Source organism: Carettochelys insculpta, chromosome 7 (genome assembly GCF_033958435.1).
Source record: "Carettochelys insculpta isolate YL-2023 chromosome 7, ASM3395843v1, whole genome shotgun sequence".
NCBI classification, from domain to species: Eukaryota; Metazoa; Chordata; order Testudines; family Carettochelyidae; genus Carettochelys; species Carettochelys insculpta.
The window spans coordinates 49,205,001-49,223,603 of NC_134143.1; the positions used below are offsets into that span (position 1 = coordinate 49,205,001).

The window sequence follows — 18,603 nt, forward strand, 5'->3', positions numbered from 1 at the left end:
TCCTAATATCTAGAAATCCATGTTAGCTTGCTTTCCTCATAACATCTTTTTTTTTTACCTCCCATATTAAAGAATGGCAAAAAAGAAAAAGAAAAAAGGTTGTGTAAGTTTTTGAAGTCTTTTATTTTAAATTGAGCTGCTTTACCCTTTTTTTTTCCTTGTGAAGGAAGTAAGAAACTTTGATTTTCAATAAATGGGTTTTACACAGGAGGAAGGGGGAGACTGAATATATTGCAAGACGTATAAAGAGACCTAGGCTGCCAACACAGAGAAGGAGGTGAACACGGAATCACTGCAAAATAACCAAAGGCATGAGGACAGCTATTCTCCATGTACTTGCTTCCTCCTGAGCCATAGGTCCCCAAAAAGAAGAGAGGGGCCTTCTATAGAGTTCCTCTGCAAAAGGAGTGATGGAAGCTGCCACTTAGGCAGAAGTCCTTTCCTCTGAAAAATACAGGGCCAAAGCATGGATAATTCTTATACTTCCACTACACAGCTTTCTGAAGGGGTCTCAGGGACAGAATAAACTGGCTTGATATCTCTAACTAATATTTCACTCTTTGGAAGCAGAAATAAAATTCCTCCCATACTGGGTATGGACCTGAGGAGGAGGAATTGTTATTTTTATTAGTTGTCTATATTATTATAATATGCAGGAACCCCAAATATAGACCAGGGATACTACTCTGTTGTCAAAATGTGTTTGTTCCTCAGTCAGTATTCTGGACAGGATCCATCTCTAATAAGAAGTAGGGATTTTGACAAAAAAGATGATGATAGAAAAATAGACTACTTGTGACAAAGTGCGCAGAGAGGTCTAACGTTGACATGGTCTTCTCTCTAAGGCAGCTGCACGAGAAGTGCAGGGAGCAAAGGAAGCCACTCTACATAGCCTTCATCGACCTGACCAAGGCCTTCGACTTGGTCAGCAGGGATGGTCTGTTCAAACTGCTCCACAAGACAGGCTGTCCTCCACGGTTACTCAAGATGATCCAGTCGTTCCACGAAGACATGAGAGGAACCATCCAATATGACGGCGCACTATCGGATGCTTTCAGAATCAGGAGCGGCGTCAAACAAGGATGCGTGCTTGCTCCGACATTGTTCGGGATCTTCTTTGCACTCCTCCTGAAGCATGCCTTTGGATCTTCAACAGAGGGCATCTTGCTGCACACAAGATCTGATGGGAAACTCTTTAATCTTGCAAGGCTGAAAGCTAAGTCTAAGGTGCGGGAAGTCCTCATCAGAGACATGGTGTTTGCAGACGATGCTGCTGTAGTGTCTCACACAGAAGACCAGCTTCAAAAACTGCTAGATCAGTTCTCCAAAGCGTGCAAGGACTTTGGGCTTACCATCAGCCTAAAGAAGACAAACGTACTCGGTCAGGATGTTGCTGAATCCCCATCAATCAGCATTGACAACTATACGTTAGAGGTCGTCCACGAGTTCGTTTACCTTGGGTCCACCATCACTGACACCCTGTCGTTGGACACTGAGCTAAATAGGAGGATTGGAAAAGCGGCCACAACTCTGTCCAGACTCAGCAAGAGAGTGTGGAATAACAACAAGCTGTACACTCACACCAAAATGCAAGTCTACAGAGCTTGCATCCTCAGCACCCTCCTTAATGGCAGCGAGATTTGGACCCTGTATGCCTGCCAGGAAAAGAGGCTGAACGTCTTCCACTTGCGCTGCCTCAGGCGCATCCTTGGAATATCATGGAAGGACAGAGTGACCAACACTGCCGTCCTCGAGCAAGCTGGAATCCCAACCATGCACACCCTCCTCAGGCAGCATCGGCTCCGCTGGCTTGGCCACGTCCACAGGGTGAGCGATGGAAGGATTCCAAAAGATATCCTGTATGGTGAGCTAGCCTCTGGCAAAAGACCTCCCGGACGCCCCCAGTTGCGTTACAAAGATGTCTGCAAGAGAGACCTCAGAGAGGTAGACATCGAGCTGGACAACTGGGAAGAACTAGCAAACGACGGCAGCAGATGGAGGCAGGGGTTACACAAGGGCCTTCAGAAGGGCGAGATGAGGATCAGACAGCTAGCAGAGGAGAAGCGAGCGCACAGAAAGCACACTGAGGACTTGCCAGACACCCATCACATCTGCAAGAGATGCAGCAAGGACTGTCACTCTTGTGTGGGTCTTCATAGTCACAGTAGACGCTGTAAATGAAGTCCTAAATTGAAACTATAAAGGGCGTGATCCATAGTCTACGTAGACTCAAGGATGTGACAAAGTATTAATTTCCCATGGTCTGTCTTTCCCTTAAGTACAGGTACATACAGCTATTGCTTATATTTAGTATATTAATAAAACATTGCAACTAACTTTGGGCCCAACAACAGCTGCCCTATGAGATCACAATGTGATCATGGGCAAAGGGCTAATATTTCTGAGACATTGTTGGACCTAGTGCACCTCTACTGGAGGCAGCCACAATGGGGATGGTTGCTCCCCTAGAATGCAAGGGGGGGACTGGCCAGGCTAAAGGAATCATTCCAACTACTAGAGGCAACATGGCCTCAGTTACGGGAAGTTCAGAAAATACTTTAGAACCATTGTAGTAAATGCTTCTGGTGAGCATGTTTTCCCAAGCATCTCTGGAGGTATTACGCCTACTCCTGATTTCCAGAGCCATAAATGCCTCTTCCTCACACTGTTGGATAACTACTCCTATCCCCAATCCCAACTTCAAGGTATGACTGGACATCACAGCCACCAAAGAATAAAATGCACTAGGGACATTTTATGACAACAAAATGACCTTCATTTCAATAGTTTCAATAACTGTACTTACTTTTGAATGTACAGTAAACCTCTGAAATGCGCAATTTCAAGTTGCGCTTAACTTGTGTTAACGTGAGTTAAGCGCAACTCAAAACTGCTCTGCAGCTGTCTGTCCACCCAGCTCTCCAGAGCTGGGGGAAGCCGGGTGGGCATCTGCAGCTTTACCCCAGCTCTCCCAAATGGGGGGAAGCCAGAGAGAAGCTGCACTTGGCTCCCAGAGTGGCGGGAATCAGGAAACTGACCAGGGATGGCCGGGCAGGCATCTGCGGCTTCGCCCCGGCTCCCTCAAATGGGAGGAAGCTGGGGGAAGGTGCACTTGGCTCCCAGAGTGGCGGGAGTCAGGAAACTGACCAGGGATGTGCTGGTCTATTTCCTGGCTTCCCTTCAATTGCGAGAGCTGGGAAACTAAGCAGCACCAGCGCTGGTCAGTTTCCTGTCTGCTGTGAGCAGCGGGAGCTGGTACCTGGCTCACAGCTCTCCACTGCTCCCAGGACATAGTTTCCTGGCTCCAGCCCCCCAATGCTCTCAGGAGACTGGAAACTGACCAGCACTGAACACAACCTCCATGTAAGGCAGGGGTCTACTGTTATATTAACTCTCTGAATAACCAGGCCTACCATTCTGCAGACACAATTTTATCTGAAAATAATTGTGCCTGTATTTTTGTACCCACAATCAGCAACAGTCACAAATATCAGTACTCCGATGTCTCAGTACTTATTTTTAACTACTTAATTAGTTTAATATCTGATCCAGCTGGTGCTGATATCACTAGGAATCTTTTCATTGAATTCAACAGATGCAGCATCAAGCTCTTAATTGTTAATCTTGTGCCTAGACTCCTATTGTAGGTGTAGTTATTTGTTGACACAAAAAAGTGGGGCCACATTGAAGCTGGGCAGAAAAAAAAATCAAGCCACAAAACTAACTGCATTGATTATTTCCCCTCCTTTTGTAGTTGGGTGGAGGTCAGTGTCTATTGAAGAGAACTGGAGGAAGGTCCAGATAATCCATTAAATGTGTAACAAAACAGTGACTTTCTGCTTATTAAACCCAGTCTCAGATGAGATGGTAATAAAAGAAGCTGCCAGTCTATGGAATTAGAATTTCCTGTTGGCAGACAGATATATGAAGACTTGTCATATCTTTTCTCTTGAACCTGCCATGTCCACTGTGTGAAGTTCCAATAATGTGCATGTACGTGTTGCACAGTACTATAAGCTACCTTCTATTTTAAAACACCCTCTAATTAAGATTTGTAGAAAATGTTATTTGCATCTCTGATGAAGCTGATTTATAAAAAAAGGGACAGGCACTAAGAATGGATGGTTTTTGCTCTCTAGTGAGTTGACTCAGTTACTACAACAGAATCAAGTAAATTCATTCTTTGTTTAATGTCAACCACCCCTTCCCCAATACTGACAATGTGTTGTGCCTACTGCTTTTCCAGGCACCAATATATGCCCTGTCCTCTTCTCCCCAGTAGAAGAGGGCTACTTGACAGTGCCAATGGTACAATTCCATTTGCAGAAGATACAAAGACATACTATTTGGGGAGGTTCCAACTGGGATTTACAGGTCTTGAGTTTAATTTCATTGGGTGTCTCGCTTTGTTGCAGTGAGTAAGGGACAGGCAATGGGACAGAGGTGATGCTGAGATAGGTTGGAGCTTGGAGGATGCATCTTCCATTCCACTCCTCACAGTGGAAGAGTTTTACTAGAGAATATAGAATTAAAGCTCAGAAGGGACCACTACATCATCTAATTTGATCTGTAGATTTCAAGCTGCCACCGACACCACCCCAGTACCTTCACACTAAATGCAACCCCCAAATTAGATACAATTATTACAGCCCACAGGAAGCTAGACATAGGCATGGAATAGGAGAAACCAAGATACATCAATGGTTCATGGCAATGGCAGGAAAATGATTAAGTGAGACTGTAACCCAAGAACTTCTTAACTCTACCTGGCAAGGGAATACAGAGAGGTTACAGGAATATCCTGAGTCTGGTGTATATTTTTCAGTTTGCCAAAGAACAACAGGTCTCAAGAAAAAGCTGTTGTCACTTTGCACAATAATATTATCATGAAATGTATATATCAATACTATGTATGGAGTCATGTATACATACTAGAAATAAATTCTTCAGGTCTACATAAAGGTTTTGGTCATCCACAAAGGTAAACAAGGTTTTTGTTGGACAAGAGATGTTTATCCCTCTAGCTCTTTACATGTAAACTCAGTACAATCTCATTCGCACTGGGTTTCCTATAGCCATTCTGAACTGAATGCAAATAAAGGATTGTGTGGACTTCAGAAACAAACTAGCAGGTACTGATAAGTAGCAGGGGGAGCTTATGTGGAGATGTGGAGCAAAGGTTTGACTATACTTGGGGAACAGAGAAGTTTCTTAGGCAGCCTTCAGTGAGGAACTAAAAGGACAATAATTTTTGCTTCACACAAAAGCAGTCTCCACAACTCTTAGCTGAATATACTAGAAAGAACTTGGGAATGAAATAAGCTTCTTTAGTCAAGTAACTTGTTAATTTTAGTTCCTAGAAAATTTGATATAATTCTGTTTTATATGTAACCAACCATTAGTTTCAATGGCCTCACTCACTCTTACATATAGGCTATGTGTACGGTAGCCCCCCGAAAGGGGGATGCGAATGAGACACTTCAGGATATGCTAGTGTGGTGCTGCAGTGAATATGCAGTGCGTCCTCAGCATAATGGTGGCCGCAGCACTTCAAAAGTGCCACTTTTGATTGCGCATGGCTCGTCTATACAGGGTCCTTTTCAAAAGGACCCCTCACACTTCGAAATCCCCTTATTCCTATTTGGCTATAGGACTAAGGGAATTTCGAAGTGTGCAGGGTCCTTTTGAAAAGGACCCCATGTAGACGAGCCATGTGCAATCGAAAGTGGCATTTTTGAAGTGCTGCGGCCGTCATCATGCTAATGAGGTGCTGCATATTCATTGCAGTGTCTCATTAGCATATCCCAAAGTGTCTCATTAGAACCCCCCTTTCAAAGGCGGGGGCTAGTGTAGACATAGCCACAGTGAATATTTACAGTGAAAACAAGAATAAGTACTTTGGCACTATGCAAAGTAATGGTCCAGAGTTCATTCTTACAAACGTGTGTACTGTTCCTTTGGGAACTGCAGGTCTGGTAATTCCGTGAGTATCCATTGGCTAAAGAGCTAGAGACTAGAGAGAATGCACCCAAGACTTGGGGGTTAAAATATGCCTATCCCTATCTGTAGAGGGTGAGCGAGGCCTGCAGAAGCCTGAAAGTAGTGTATTTGCTGCCAGAGTCTGGTGGTTTCAGGGAGCTGATTCACAACAGGAGGAGACTAAACTCCCTTATGCTAAGGTAGGTGGTACTAAGCTGTCCCACAACTCTGGCTACCTGTGCGAAGCACAACAGACACATACCCAGATGATCCGAGCAAGTGAGCTATACACTTATGACACAGAAAAAGGTGACCCTCTCCTCTAGAGGGGTGAATTCTCCACTCCTGCACAAAAGAGATTAAGGGGAGCCAGAGGGCGCCTGCATAGAACCACCAGCCAATGAGTGAAGGGCTCCTGGGGGGAGCCAATCAGAGGCCAGCTTGCTGGAACAGCCCTGCATATAAGTATTGTATTATATCTGGCTCATTTTTATCTGCATTTTAACAATCAAGTTGCAATATAAAAATGGGAAAAAGAATACACTACAATTGACTTTAGCCAATAATTCATAATTATGTGATTAATTTTAGAATGTTTACATACAAAAAAAAGATTAAATTAAGTGATTTAAAAGTTACCCAATGGAATATGCCATTTTCTCCACAGAAAAGCTTGGCCTAAAAACTCCAAATGTGCTGGAATGCAGTACTCTTACTTTCATACACTCATTCTCCAGCGAACTCCAGAATCTTTGGGCTTGCTACTCTACTTTTCAAGTCCCATGCCACAGCAATAGGTTAATACCACCACAAACTGTTCACTACTGCATGCACTATAGTGCCCACAGTACTCTTACATCTTGCAAGAGATTCTAAAGGCCACACACAACTTGCAAGCTCCACAAAGATTCTGGTCACAAAGCAATTTTTAAAGGGCAATTAATTTCTAGTCAAAATTTTTGTTAAGATGAAGTAAAATTTTATTATCACTTAGGAGAAAACCTGTAAAAAATCCCGTATTTCTCACTACCCTCCTCAAACATTAGTCAAAGTTATGATTGCATATTAAAAATGAAGTATAAAGATATACAGTTAATGCCTGTCAGAAAAACCTTAGCAGCCCTCTGTTTCACTACCATTATGCATCCAATTAAACACATCATCTAAGGCCTGGTCAACACTAGGATGTTAGGTCAAACTCTGCTGACTTAGGTTGATTTTCTAAGCATTCAGTCCACACTACAAGGTACAGTCCACCAACTTTAAGGGCTCCTAAGGTCAATTTTGGTACTCCTGCTTTTCAGAAGTAACGATAAATTCCACCTTGCAAGGTCGACTTTTGGGCAGCGCAGATGGAGCATTGCAAAATTCAACATTCTTGGCCTCCTGGAGGTGTACCATAGTGCCCCAGTGTGACCACTCTGACCACCACTTTCAGCATCACTGCTCTCCAGGGCTACGTCTACACGTGCCCCAAACTTCGAAATGGCCATGCAAATGGCCATTTCGAAGTTTACTAATGAAGCACTGAAATGCATATTCAGCGCTTCATTAGCATGCGGGCGGCAGCGGCGTTTCGAAATTGATGCGCCTTGCCGCCGCGCGGCGCGTCCAGACGGGGCTCCTTTTCGAAAGGACGCCACCTTCTTCAAAGTCCCCTTATTCCCATTAGCTCATGCTAATGAAGCGCTGAATATGCATTTCAGCGCTTCATTAGTAAACTTCGAAATGGCCATTTGCATGAGCTCATGGGAATAAGGGGACTTCGAAGTAGGCGGGGCCCTTTCGAAAAGGAGCCCCATCTGGACGCGCCGCACGGCGGCAAGGCGCATCAATTTCGAAGCGCCGCTGCCGCCCGCATGCTAATGAAGCGCTGAATATGCATTTCAGCGTTTCATTAGTAAACTTCAAAATGGTCATTTGCATGGCCATTTCGAAGTTTGGGGCACGTGTAGACACGGCCCAGGTGTGCAGGAAATGGCCTGGGAAAGTTTGAATTTCATTTCCTATTTGGCCAACATAGCAAGTGGAGCAGGCAGCACACCTTGGCAGCACACTTCAGCAGCACATCTGGCCAGGAATTCCCATGGTTGCAGATGAGCTTCTGCATGGAGCATGCAGGAGATCCATGACTTTATTGCTATGTAGGGGGGTGGGGTGGAATGAAGCTTTTCTGACAAAACTACGAAGCAGCAAAAGAAATGCAAACTACTATATCAAGATTTCACAGCACATGGTGGCAAAAGATGCACTAGGGATGCCCAGAAGTGCCATGTGAAACAAAGGAGCTCACACAGGTGCCAAAGGCAGAAGACAAAGGAAACAAATGCATAAAAATACAATGAACATGGAGATATACATATCTCATAGAACTGGAGGGACATCTGTGGTGCAATGACACCAGATTACTTACACCTGGCTTGGCATGGAAAAGTGTCCTTTCATGGAGGTTGGAAGAGGTCACTGAGCTCAGTTCCCTGTACTCACAGCAGGACCTATCACCATGCCTCACAGACTTTTTTTTTTTAAAATCTTACTTGCCCCAGAACTTTAAAAGGCCCCCTCAAGGGCTGAACTCAGAACCCCAGGTTTACAAGACCAACGCTCCACCTGCTGAGCTATCCCTTGCTGTTGGGTCACTGCTGCAAACATGCCACTTCTATGAGCAGCTGCATGAGATTATGTAAAAATCCAAACAGTCCCTGGATACCTCCCAAGAAATTCCTCAAGGTAGCCTCTGACAACAGCAGGGAAGACATGGTGGATGAGGAAGAGGAGGATGACGATATCTGTCAGTAGGTGAATGGAGCAGCTGATCTCACTGAGAGCCAGGAACTTTTTTTTAAACTTTGGATCCCTTCTCCCTGGGCATTTTGTAGCAAGACCCTGAAGGTGGGGAGGGCATCTCTGGCGAGTTCTCATTTTCAGTCTTGCTACATGTGGATCAAGGCAATTGGGTGTGAGGTGGGCACTATACCTTCACAGCCCGGAGCCAGAAAACAACTTGTTCAGTGTGTCTAGGGGCAGAGCACCAATCCTCCCTGCATATCTTCATAAGGCTCTCAGACAGGTTCTCTTTAATCCTTCTCACTCTTCAATCTTTTTGGGCAGGCCTGCCTTATTCTAACCTCTGTGATAGGACATATTTCCATGCCAAGCAAGTAGTAAGTTATCTGGTGTCACTGTACCATAGAGCAGTGCAGCGTACTGGCCACACTGAGACAGCATCTGTTCCTTATCAATGTATGTTATTCTCAGCAGGCTAATATCTCACATCGCAACCTAGAGAAAACAGGGGAAGGAGCATTAAACTATGATAACACAAGCTGCTTCACCATGACTACACCACTCCCCTCCTTTCCCTTCAAGGGAAGGGAAACTTGCAACTGTCCAAGTACAGCTGGGAGGGGAAGCATGCAGTGACTCTGAGAGGCTCACAGTCACTACATAGCACAAGCTGTACTACCATACCTTGCCCCTTCCCCCCACCTTTCCTGAGCTCCTGGGGGAAGTGAAACTTTCACAGTCCCAGAAAAGCAGGCAGGAGAAGCACATGCTGACAGTGAGACCCACACAACCCGGAAAGCACAAGCTGCACCACCATGCCTACACCCCCCTGCCCATTCCTGGGCTCCTGGGGGAAAAGAAACTCTCATTACTCCAGCAAAGTGGAAAAGGGAAGTACACAGTAACCATGACTGCCACAGCCCTGAAAGCTGTGGTGAAAGCCACCATGTCCTCCCCACCGCTTTCAGCATGCACAGCAGTAGAAACTGCTTTTGGAATCACAGGCTTGAAAGAATGCCCCAATCTGTGCCTTACCATGACTGAAAGCAAACTGTCATGCAGGTCCCTTAAGATCCCTGCGTAGTACTTACTACAGAGACAATGCTTAAAAGCCAAAATTTGTCCTTCTACATAAACACATCCCTATTGTTTGTCACAGAAACTCTTTGATGGAATTACTTTGTATGTTGTAAAACTTATTTCGTCTACAGTAAATATATCTCCCTAATGTCTGACCTTCACTTAAGTTTTGTTGCAGTGTGCTCAACAGTGGGCATTTTGACCACTGCTGTTCCCCTCCTCACAGCTGTTAGACTGGCACAGATCTGAACGAGAAAACGAATGCTGAAAGGTATCTTCCTAGATCACGTGCAAGATGTGTGCACAGACAGAGCACAGGTAAATATACGGAGAAGAACCATGCTGGAGGACAGGAAGGTGGATCAAGAGGAGAACGCTCAGAATGCACCAAGTCCAGACCCAGGGGGAGATGCTGAAGCTGATGTTGCATCAAAAAGAGCTCCTGAGTGCCTGGAAGAGGAGCACAGGACCCCACCGCAGCCCATGATGAACCACACGCCCTCCTCACCATGTTCTGTACCCTCCCCCCACATCAGTGCTCCAGAATGTGGGTGTGTGTTTGCAGGGGAGGGAGAGTCAATGGCAGCCTTGCATTCTGCTCTCAGGGACGTTTTCTGAGAGCAGAAAGTTGACATTCCCCCACCTGAGGGATAGATATCCATTGTGCATTGCTGACAAAAGTGAAAGCTGCCTACCCTTAGAGGATGCTCTCCATCGATTTCATGTGCCACTGTGGACATACACTCTCAACTTCACAAAATCAGGTGCTAAAAATATGGACCTTATAAAATTTCATCTAATTGCCTAGTATGGACATACCCTAAGTAGATAAGCATGTAAAGTAAGTTCTGTATTACCCAGTCACTGATACTGTAAAGCCACACAGAAGTTGGAGGCTTGGTCACAAATCCTTTTACTGTTGCTAAGAGTAAGACTACCTAGCTCTAATATGGCATTTTTCCTTAGCACACCTCAAAATGCTTTACAAAGGAAATCAGTATTATTATCCACATTGTATGTAAAGATAAGGTAATTCAGGCACAAAGAAGTTAAATTGCTAGTCCAACACCACCAATAGGTTCAGGAACAGAGTCCAATTTACTTGAGTCCCAGATCAGTGCTCTGTGGCTATAAGTGCATAGGCTGCATATTTTCAGAGAATGCCTGTAGATTTTTTTGGAGTCTGGCACATAATTGGAACAGTCATCTAAAATTAAGTGTACCCTACACAACAGGTAAGCTAAACAGGCTTAAAGATTATATATGCAGATACCTTGACAATTATAATCACAATAAGAGTTAAAACAACAATAAAAGATCTAAAGGTAGTAATATTTTTATATACCAGCAGTATTAGTTTATGTTAATAAGGGCTGCTCACCAGTGTTCCAGGAGAAAAATAAAAAAACAACAACAATTATTCAGTTAATTTTTAGATGTATTTAACTATTATAGTCAGTGCTTTTTCCTTCTTTTTTTTTTAAGTAAAAAAAAGAGGAGCTTGTATAGCTCCTTCCCTCCCCTACGTCTGAGTTCTCTAGGCTGGGGCTGCCAGAGGGGTAGTGGGGGTTCTTGCTCTCAGCCCCACTTTGCCACCGGATGTGGGGGCTCTGGCTCCTAGCCCCACGGCAGCCTCCTTGGCCACGCACTGCTGCGGGGATGGTGGGGTCTCTGGCTCCTAGCCCTGCTCTGAAAAAAGGTGCCGGTACACTGTAGCAGCCAGTACCATCACATAAAAGCACTGGTTATAGTTAAACATTTTATTAATGATCCAGTCTTTCAAACAGCACGATTAATTATTCATAGTTTAGCTTACTTCCTCATTTCTGCCTGCTTGCTCACTCTCTCCTTTCAAGTGTTTTCCTTTTTTCTTCTCATTTACAAATTACCAAAATATAAGTTTGTATTTTCCACTTATATAAAGTGTTCGTGTCTGCTAAACTGTGACCTCCCCCTGTTGATTCAAGACATCTGACAGTCTGTACTGCTGTCTTCAAATGCGTGGGCGTCTTCCATTTATTAATCTTTCAATGATGCTTTTTCCCCCCTCATCTTTTCCACTTGTAGCTTTGGGCTTAGACCTAGATTTCTGCTTCAGCTATCCCTGAAAAATAGTTTGACAGCTCTAAGGCTTCAAGAACTACATAACCTTTTTTTGGTGTCCCAAATATGGGGCAGAGGGTCACCCTACACAGCCCCACCCCTCTAACTGAATGCCCTCCCCCTGCCCCAGAGCTAGATACTCCCAGCCCCCTCCCCAGTCTAGCTGAATGTCCTCCCCTCCCCCAGAGCCAGGTACCTCCAGCCTCCCCTTTAACTGAATGCCAGCAATTCACCAGCTGCTGGAGCTGCCAGGGATAATGGAGCCGGGGCTACTGGGGCTAGAGCCACAGGAGCTGCACCGGGCCTGCCAGTGGTGCACCGAGGCTGCTGGAGTTGCAGGGGCCATGCTGGGGCCGTGCCAGAGAGGCTGGGGTTGCTGTGGCTGGAGGAACCATGCTGGGGCCACGGGAGCCACACCAGGTCTGCAGGAGCCTCAGGGGCTGCCACGCGCTTATCTCACCAAGTGGTGGGGCACGTGCATGGAGCAGGCAGTGGGCACTCCATGTGTGCTGTTCTGACAAGCTGGATTTAAAGGCTGCAAGAGCTGCATGCACCTCCAGTGCCCAGAATTGCCACACCGTGGTGTCCTGTTCACCACCTGTGGTGACTGGCCAACTTATTGGATACTGTGGGTCTAGTTACAAAATCCCAAACACCTGTCCTCCGCTCTGGCCTGAGGCCACGCCCACCTCTAACCACCCCCCTTCACTCAGTCACTTGCTCCGCCCAACCCTCATTCACTTTCATCAGAATGCACAGGGCACTGGAGTGAAGGAAGGAATGTGGACTCTGGGATTGGGGCAAGGGGTTTGAGGTGTTGGAGGGGTCTCCAGACTGAGCTTAAGGCAGGGAGATGGGGAGCAAGTTCTGGGAGGGAGTCTGGGTGCTGGAGAGGGCTCCAGGCTGAGGCAGGGGGGTTGAGGTGTGGATGGGGGGTGAGACACCATTTTTCAGTGGAGGAACTTAATTCTGGAATTCAGTTCTTTCCTAATCAATTAAGGGCATATGCTGCAAAGTCCATCCATTCTTGAAACTGTGTGGGGAAGTACTGGGGTGAAGGATGTAATGGCTGGGTTAGGGAGTTAGTTTTTCATCAGGATGACTGGCATAAGAGGGTTGCTATGATCTAGCATTCACAGTTTTAGATTATTATTGCTCTGCTTATGTCAATTTTTTTAAAAAGCACCTAGAGCTTTGGTTGGCACTTTCGAATGCCAATGTGAAGAATATAAACAAATACCTAAATCACAGTTAAGCAACTCTGCTGCTCTGGTGTAAGGCTGACTTCACAAATGCACTTTAACATACAACATATGCTATTAAAGACTGTCTCTGTGGCGCTTCATTATTTTAGATTGTGTGCTAAGTAACCTTTTACAAATATTACCTTTTAGAAGTTATAATAAATGTGCAAAATGATGGTCTCCTGTTTGTTCGAACAATACTTATGTATTATATTAAGTGACCATTAAGAGAGAATAAGAGACTACACAAAGAAAGATACCAGGTCAGTGCACAGTTGGGCCAATTAAGTTTGTATCAGCATTCCCTTTATATGCTTTCTTTTTTCTACCCTAAAATGGGCACACCTGGTCTCAGTCCAAGACCAAATAATTTAACTAAATTAAAACAACATGGAACCGCACATGTTAAAATGAAGAAAAACTATTTCAGGGTTCCAGAAACCTACACTTGTAATCTAGAAGGTCACTAAATATGACACCCCAGGCTCAGTGGGAGGCCAAACAATAGTAGGCTTGCTGCAGAAGCCCTAACTTCCAAAAAGTCACACCTGTTGCACACTAAGAATGGCAGCCCCCCCCATCCCCAGGAGAAGCAGAATTCTTGTACATCAGCTCCTTGCTCCTACCTTGTAGTACTAAATTCTCAGGGCCTGCAATCCCCCTACTCAAGGCTGCATATGAGGCAGAAATTAGTTCATCTTTTTATTGGGTTTATTCTCCCATTTGGCTGTTGCCTGAGAGTGGAGAGAGAGAAAAATCAGTTGGAGGAGACAGCTTATTCTCCCTCCCTGGCCAAAGGAATATTTTAGCTCTATGGTCATTTTTTTTCTCTTCTTGGCTGACCTCTTAACTCTCTCACTAATACTGACAATGACATAAACGCCATAGAGCAATTAGGTTAGCAAAATCAGAGCTGGTATTTGTGGGAAGGGAGTGGTTCAGAATGCCTCATTACACTTTCTGTGGCTACTGCAGCGACTTATCTTAGAATAAGGAGCGGCCTCTCTGGCTGAAGAGTGCAAAAGGCTTCTGAAGTTACCATGGGTCATCACACATGAAGGCAAATTTCTGCAGGACCTGGTTCTTGAAAACAGTAGCTAAAATAAAATCTGTAATTGTTCATTTTGCACTATTATAGCTCATTAACCAAGCTCAAAGTTTTAATCCTCAGCTTTTTGCTCACGTAAACTGTAACTACTAGTTTTGAAGTGCTTAAGCTGCTGGTTGGCAGCCCTTGACATTGAAACATACTTATTATAAGAGCAGGTACAGGAAGAACAGCAGCACTGGGAGCTTCCCCTCCCTGCTTCACTAGTGTGCTTCAAGCCTCATTTATATTAGAAGATTTTTAAACAACACTGAAACATATACAAGTGCTTAACTTTATTCCAACTGATGGAAAATCTGAGACACTTTTTCACATGACCATTCCAAGGGCGTAACAGTTACATTTTAGCAGAACAACACTTAATTCAAAGTTTCGACAGTTTATAGCAGTTTATCATGCACATTAGTGCTGCTTTTTAGCACAGCCTAGTACAGGGGTTGGCAACCTGAGGCTCCAGAGCCAAATGTGGCTCTTTAAAGAAGTCATTTGCTGCTCCGGAGGCTGCCACTGCTGACTCCTCAGTGGCTCTCTCTGTGCCCCCCAACAAGAGCCTCCTGGGCAAGGCTGGCCACAGAGCTTGCCTCACGCAGGCTCCCCGCCCTGCTGGCAGAATGCCAACCCTGGGATGTGAGTGAAGTCTGGGGATACGTGTGTTCAAGCTGCATGGGGCTTCTTGAGCAATAAAATGCTGGGAGCTGCATGAGTGCTGTGCACTCCTCTGTGCATGTGTCCTGCCCCAGCACTTTGAGGAGAAAAGTGGTAATGCCTCATCACGGCACTGGATTACAGCAAGAGGGAGGAATGTGGGGGTTCCTGGCTCTGGAGGAGGGATTGGGTTAAAGTATGTGTGTGTGGCAGGGGGCTGGGAGTATGTACAATTTTTTAATTTAAAAAAAAAAGGTTGTGAAACAATGGTGTGGAGGGTTGATGCAAATATTGCTCCCTCCAGCTGTCCCAAGGGACAGCATTTTCCTTGTCCTCATTTGCTCTCCAACCCAGGGGTGAAACTAACTTAAAATTTCTAACTGGTACAAACCATTGTGTGTGCGCTGTTCTTAAAATGGGGGTTACACAAAGTATGGTTTGATGCTACTTGTAAAGGATTGTCTTGTATTCACATGCACTATGGCTACTGAAATATTGATTTTGTAACTGAATTTGAAAAAATGGATTCTCTCTCTCTCTTTTGGCAGCAGACCTCTGGCCTAGAACAAAGAATGACATGGTAGGTCATCACCCTGTCCAGACTCAAACTCCATGGGCCATTCAGCACTTCTGTCCTCCCAGAGTGGAGCCTGCTGTATTCTGGCTGCATATTGTGTAGAGACAGAGTGGAGTCAAAGGGAAAAGACTGCACATATTCCTGTGTATTTGCACTGGAGAACCATAATTTGTCTCTAATTTTCATTCGAGAAGGAATCTTTATGGCTGTGTTACTGAAGGTAAGTTTACACTGGAAACATCAATGCTGTGTTACAGTGTACAACAGGGAAGTTACTAGTTCCTCTTTTTTTGAGTAATACACATGTTGTTAAGGAACCTAATTTCTTGGAGAGCATTTTAAATATATTCAATTAAAAACACAATTTCCTTAAAAGGCATGTGTTATTCACAGTCAAAAGATCACCTTCATTGAGGGATAGGAAAGAGGCCACTGCAGAAAGCAAGCTACTGTGATTTTTTTACTAAAGGCTATTTAACTTCATGGAATTGACATTTATGTTACAAAAAAAAAAAAAGAAGCAATAAATGGAAAATGGTAACGGGGGAATTTCTTAAGCAATGTTTTCATTCAAATGTATGTATATCATTACTACGTAGTAACAATATTTGATCTTTGCGTCTATTTAAAAATTAATGCATCTATAATAATTTTGAGAATTTGTTTTAAAACTCATAAAAAAAGATACAACATAGCCACTTAATGTACTATCACCAACTGTACTTACAGAACTGGCTAACTGTCCATTTATAAGTCTCATTCCTTTTCTTGTTGGCAAAAAGATAGTTTAAGTTAACAATAGTCTTATTGAAAAATGTACTGCCATTCAGATGTGTTTGTATTTAAAAGTTTCAGCCAGCAAACGTCATGAGTTAAAATGCATCATTTTTACTGCCTTTGCCAAGAATTATGGAGACGTGTGCCAAAACTAACACAACCATTTGGAGCACCGCTTGAAGATTATGAACCTGGTATCTACAGTGCACTATGTTACACACAACCTGTATTTACAGCAATGTAAAATGTCCCACACTGGTTCAGTTAAAATGAGAATGTAATGTAAGTGATAGTCAATCAAGTCCAAACATTATAAATGAAATCTATAGTATTACTTGGTTACAGACCTTGCTCAAAGACTGGATGGTGAAAAGGAGGCATAGGAAGCTTCTTGGTCATCCAGGGCTCACAGAAGTAGGCCTGAAGCCAGGCTGTGCACTGTTTTAGTGGTTCTGTCATTTCCTCTGGGCCTTCGCATACCTCATAAGTAACTGAGGCCTTCTTACTGCTGGAAAAGTGATAACATTAGTTTAATAAGTTTAATAGACAAGTGGCTGCAGATTTTAAAATACTAAAGACACTGAGAAAATACTTATTACATGAAACAGAGGAAAAACGTTAATGTTACATGGACTTCTTTTTTCCCCTCATAAACACTAACACAGAATGCTGCAACATAAGGAAAAAAATGAAAATCAAATTAGAAAAGGAACTGCAATAAAGCAACAGACAAGAGAAGCCGGACAAGAGAATTTGCAGAACAACGGGAGGACAGTATTTTCAAGCACATTGCCAACATTTCCACTGCTTGCTGGGCTCTTAGAAGACATCTAGGGTAAATTACAGCTAAATAGCAGAGAACACTGAGCCAGAACTTCTGGCTGGAAACTAACTTTATGGGACCATGGGAAACTTGGCCACACCCATGATAAGTGGTCATCCAGCTCACTAAAATAATTGCAGATTATGGAGTTTGCTGGATGGGAGAGTTCCGGATTAGAGGGGTTCAACGTGTAGCTGCATTAGGAATAAGGTTTTTCTCTTTCTCACTGTCTGACATTGAGTCCAACTGTCACACAGAATTTCCCTCAATGTCAGAGGAAAGGAAGTAGCAGTGCATGCAACCAGCTCTTTCCTCTTCCAGCTATTACCATTGGGTTTCTGTGTCCCTTCACTTGTGGAAGTGGAGGAAGGAAACAGAATTAGTTTGCTTTTAAGTAACAGCTTAAATGTTCACAATACTTCAGAATACAACAAATACTGCAGAGAGTACCTACAAATTTTAGGAGTAACTGCGCCCTCCACCGAGATTTTCCCCTCTTCCTACTATTAAGACTATATAGGACTTGTTTGTGGGAAATGGGAAAAGGACAGTAAATTGGCTGGTCTTGCTTTCATTGCGTGCATCATATTGAATAATTTTAAAATTCAATTGATTTCCTGAGTAAAAGCAACAAGCGTACATATATGTTACACAGTTGATAATATTCATTTGGGATTTCAGCGACACAGTATTTAGACTGAGTAGGCTGCTGAAAATGGGGAGTTCTCCTCTGAGTGTTTTACTCTGCTTCCTGACCCACATACTTCCTGCAGAGTAAAGCAAACAGATCTAGGACCCTACAAGAGCTTTCCTGGCAGAGCGCATCCAAACATCAGGGGACAGTGGAACCTTTGTGGGTGTACCTCAAAGTTCAGAAGAATTAATTTGTCTTTACATACTAATAAAATGAACATGCCTCACAAGTAATACATAGAGGAGAAAGGATGTGTGTGGGAGCCTTTTAATCTGTGAATGCTTATATACAGAGCTGACATCATGAACCAATGCCAAAATGAGCAACCACTCCTCCTTTAAGGCTGCCAAAAACTTTTCACCATGCAGTGTTTATTATCCTTTCCGATAAACCATCTAGCAATTTTCTGATCATTATAAAACAGACTGCTTGGAAACTGCCTGATGGCCTAGTCAGGGTTCGTTTGCTGTCACAAGGGACCACTCAGTAAATGCTCCAGTCCTGGTTCCTTGTTTTTGTCAGGGATTTTTATCCCTCGGGCATTATCGTCCCCGTGGGCCAGGGGAAACAAGCCTTTGGCCATTAAACATCAATGCAGGTACAGGTAGAATCTAAAGATACATAGGCTGCCATTTAGCAGCCCCCTGCAATGGTCACTCTGTGTCAGTTGGTTTCCCCGGTAACCTGAACTCACGAATAATTCATAATCATGGATTTGAATTCTGGGCTCCTGATTGGGCACAGGTGGACAGTTTCTGGAAACTTCCCAGCCCAGAGGACATGTTT

The 18,603-nt window shown here is 44.1% G+C and overlaps 1 protein-coding gene across 1 annotated transcript in view; it reads right to left on the reverse strand.

The window, feature by feature from the left end:
• The window catches only part of MGMT (O-6-methylguanine-DNA methyltransferase), a 356,731-nt gene that overhangs the window by 38,011 nt on the left and 300,117 nt on the right, over positions 1–18,603 (reverse strand). Inside the window, exon 4 of the mRNA XM_075000457.1 lies at positions 16,648–16,808. Coding sequence (XP_074856558.1) covers positions 16,648–16,808 — 161 coding nt within the window. The remainder of the gene's footprint in view (positions 1–16,647; positions 16,809–18,603) is intronic.